This window comes from Phanerochaete carnosa (genome assembly GCF_000300595.1).
Source record: "Phanerochaete carnosa HHB-10118-sp unplaced genomic scaffold PHACAscaffold_13, whole genome shotgun sequence".
Taxonomy (NCBI): Eukaryota; Fungi; Basidiomycota; class Agaricomycetes; order Polyporales; family Phanerochaetaceae; genus Phanerochaete; species Phanerochaete carnosa.
In genome coordinates, this window is record NW_006767640.1 from 1,033,187 (window position 1) to 1,036,495 (window position 3,309).

Consider the following 3,309-nt stretch of genomic DNA (forward strand, 5'->3'; position numbering starts at 1 on the left):
TTGACTCATGCGTGAGCAAAGCCACGACTACTCGGGGATACGTCTGCTCGGGGATACGTCTGCTCACCTCCTACCGAAGCCGTATGTAAATGGACTGATGTCTTCACGCAATTTGCCTGTCGCATCCAACCATCGAGTTGGCCTGAACTCGTCCGGGTCTGGGAAGACATCTGGATCGTGCCCGATGGCCCTGAGTCATTCGGTTAACGCTCATAAATCTTGCGTATGTTTACATATTGCTAACCAGTGGTTGCCGAAAACTGCAGTGCCCACAGGGATGACATACTGGTTCTACAGGAGCAGTTAAATTGACGAAGTTATAGTGCCATATCGCGTTCAGAGTCTCACGCACCCAGATGATATCGCTGGTAGCACGATGTGCGACCCCTGGGAAAGTAAAGATATGCAACGTTGAGGAAGAGAGTCTCAGAATGACGCTCACCTCCCCAGCTGATTGGCCTCCAACGGAAGGTCTCAAGGTAGAAAGCAACCACTAACGGCAGTAGCTTCTCGTCGTCGAACGTAGGGACTGCGTGTAATGGTAAGGTATATTAAGCACCCCAAGACTCAACAATTGGTCGTTTACCTCTGTCTTTGCCAACTATACTGTCCAGCTGCACCTGTATTTCTGCTTGAACTTCGGGATGAGTGGCCGCAGCCAAAATCACGAAGGAGATCGCAGTTGCAGTCTAGGCGAGTTAGCAACACCGAGCACAGACGAGCGAACAGAACGCCTAACCGAATCTGATCCAGCTCCGAACATCGACCCAGCTAGATACGCCAGCTCGTCGTTCGAGAGTCCATATTCCTCTTGGTGTTCCAAGAGATAAGTTGTGAACGAAGGTTGTGCACTGTGCGCTCTCTGAACGCTTGCGTTAGCATCAAGCGGGTCCACTCAGACTCCAATGAACTCACAACTTGCGCCCTTACGCCTTCAACCATTCTAGAAAACAGCGCCAGTTCCTCCTCATGCCACCTACGGAGCGTCGCTGTCACGAACGGCACGTGTCTGAGCAAAGGATACCGGTCCACAATGTGCTGACCCGCGGGCATGACTTTCCCGAGGCGCGTCGTATGCATATTAACCTCCACCACTTCGGGGTCGCTGTACTTCGTCGGCGTCGTCTTGCCGTACGTCATCGTCAGGATCAGGCTCGCGGCGAATCTGCACGGTGTCAGCTAAGCGGCGCGTTGAAGAGGACTGCGAGCGTACCGTTTTGTGTGATTGATGTGGTCCTCAGGGTCGCGGAGAATGTCTAGTATGACGTCCAGCGCGCATTTGAATTGGATAGGTTTGTGCTGCACGGCGGCTGTAGGCTGTAGCTGCGAGTGCAACGCTCTATGTGCACTTGATCGTCAAACGCCTCTTGTCGATGAATCAACTTGGAAGCTCGCACCTCCTCAGCCTCCTCAACCTCTCACCCGCGTCAACGAGCAACGTGCGCATGCTGCCTGAGAGAAAGTCTCCAGCGGCGATGTGATCAGGGCGGCCAGCGAGGTCCGCGCCGTGCTTCTGCATAATCTCCACTACATCCTAGATCCGTCTTTTGTGAGAAATCAGAGCGGAGGCAAAATAAAGTAGCTGACCTTGTAGCTGTTGATGATGCAATAGACCTGATTACCTCGCTTATATGAGAACACGGGACCATATGTCTTCGCCATCTCCGCATGTTTCAAAGGCGCCCTCAGTACCTCATCAGTCAAGCTATTACAGTACAACTTGGAGACATGGCCACTCACTTCGGTCCAGGCTCAAACCAGCTTACATCAGGACCTGGTGGGAGCGGTACGGCCTTCTTCGTGATGTGCACGAAGCGAGACGCTACGCGAATAATTAGCAGCACGCAGATTAGCGCGAGTGCCGGTATCTGGGCACTCTTCAGAGAATGCACGAGGAAATCGGCCATGTTACCACAAGCCTGGGAAGAGCACAGGGTCAGGTTCAGGATGCTTGCGCGAGACATGGGATATATACCCTTCGGTCCTTCTCACTTGACCGTGTGATCGCCGCCGGGGCACGCCTCGTGACGGAAGACGGCATCCGCTTACATACCCCACAAAGCAACTATCCTGAGAACAGTGAGAGCTGAGAAGCTGGCCTCTACGTGATAGGCATTCTGCAACCCCCGTGGGGAGAGTGGAGCCCGAAACGAACTGCGTACGAACCTGATGTTTGATCAGGGAGACGAGACGCCTCGACGTCGAGACAATCTTGTTCCGGGACCGTTGCGCTGACAACTTTCCGTTCTGCTTGCCCCCAGATGCGTGAGATACACAGGGTCCGCTGTACTTGATAGTACTCAACGCGGTCGCGCGCGTGACGCAGTGGCATGCCGTGGTACCGAGATGCGAAGTGCGGAGAATGCGACAAGGCGTGTCCAGTAAACACGCTTTAGCGGTATTCTCAATAGAATCGTGCAGGCGGGGATTCCGGATCCGCGAGTAAACTCGAGTCACTCAGAGCCAACGTCCATTAGAAACAGGAAGCGGTGAACCAAACGGGCGCCAGCGTTCAGAACGCTTGCGCATCACATCTAAATATGGCATAACCGCGCGCCAAGCGGGGCGCGCCTGATGCGCTTCCGCGGCGCCTCAATTGGCATCTGTTCATCTCGAGCATCTGGTCGATGGCGCCACGGTGCTTGATGTCGACCTCGGGTGTCGAGGTCATCCTGCCAGCTGAGTGCGCTTTATCCAGCTTTCGTCGTCACGCTGATGGGAAACGATGTCAGGGTCTGCGCGGACGCTGAGAAGAGTCTTCCATATACCCCGGGGAAGTCCTCACGGGCGTGAGCACCACGGGATTCCTTGTGAGCGATATGATGTTTCGGACGGCGAGCTGAGGGGGCCTCAGTGAATTCGGAGAACCAGATCATGCTCTTGTCCTCACTGCCGATCTGGTCGTGGCTCAAGTTGTAGATCTGGCGGATCTCCCGGACACCCTCGCCCAAGGCTGTCAACGAACGTGTGCATACTATGCATCCGCTACATGCACACCGGAAGACAGCAGCGTCAGCTTCTGCATGTCAAGGTCGCCGGCGTTTCTGGTCTTGTCGAGGTACTTGGCGCTGTAAATCAAATCAAATTGGGGCCGGCCTGGTAATCTTCTTGCGGGGCTTCACAAGAGTCAAGGTTTCCTTGATGTGATGAGCGTAAGCACGACCGAAGACAACGATGTCGAGGAGCGAGTCTGCATCAAGGCGGCTCACGTCATAGACAGAGACACATGCAGCCTCACCAGACCAGAAATAGTCTTGTCTTTGTCGTTCTCATCAACGAAGATGGATTCACAAGTGTGGTGAGTAGGAA

General features: G+C 54.2%; 1 protein-coding gene across 1 annotated transcript in view; it reads right to left on the minus strand.

The window, feature by feature from the left end:
- The window catches only part of PHACADRAFT_265475 (uncharacterized protein), a 3,044-nt gene extending 1,121 nt beyond the window's left edge, over window positions 1–1,923 (minus strand). The window contains exons 1-11 of the mRNA XM_007401777.1: window positions 1,741–1,923; window positions 1,588–1,684; window positions 1,398–1,534; window positions 1,214–1,339; window positions 916–1,165; window positions 740–862; window positions 587–689; window positions 443–529; window positions 353–387; window positions 245–291; window positions 68–190 (exon numbers count right to left, since the gene is read on the minus strand). Of these exons, the coding sequence (XP_007401839.1) occupies window positions 68–190; window positions 245–291; window positions 353–387; window positions 443–529; window positions 587–689; window positions 740–862; window positions 916–1,165; window positions 1,214–1,339; window positions 1,398–1,534; window positions 1,588–1,684; window positions 1,741–1,907 (1,295 nt within the window). The 5' untranslated portion in view covers window positions 1,908–1,923. The remainder of the gene's footprint in view (window positions 1–67; window positions 191–244; window positions 292–352; window positions 388–442; window positions 530–586; window positions 690–739; window positions 863–915; window positions 1,166–1,213; window positions 1,340–1,397; window positions 1,535–1,587; window positions 1,685–1,740) is intronic.
- Window positions 1,924–3,309: the final 1,386 nt, after the last annotated feature.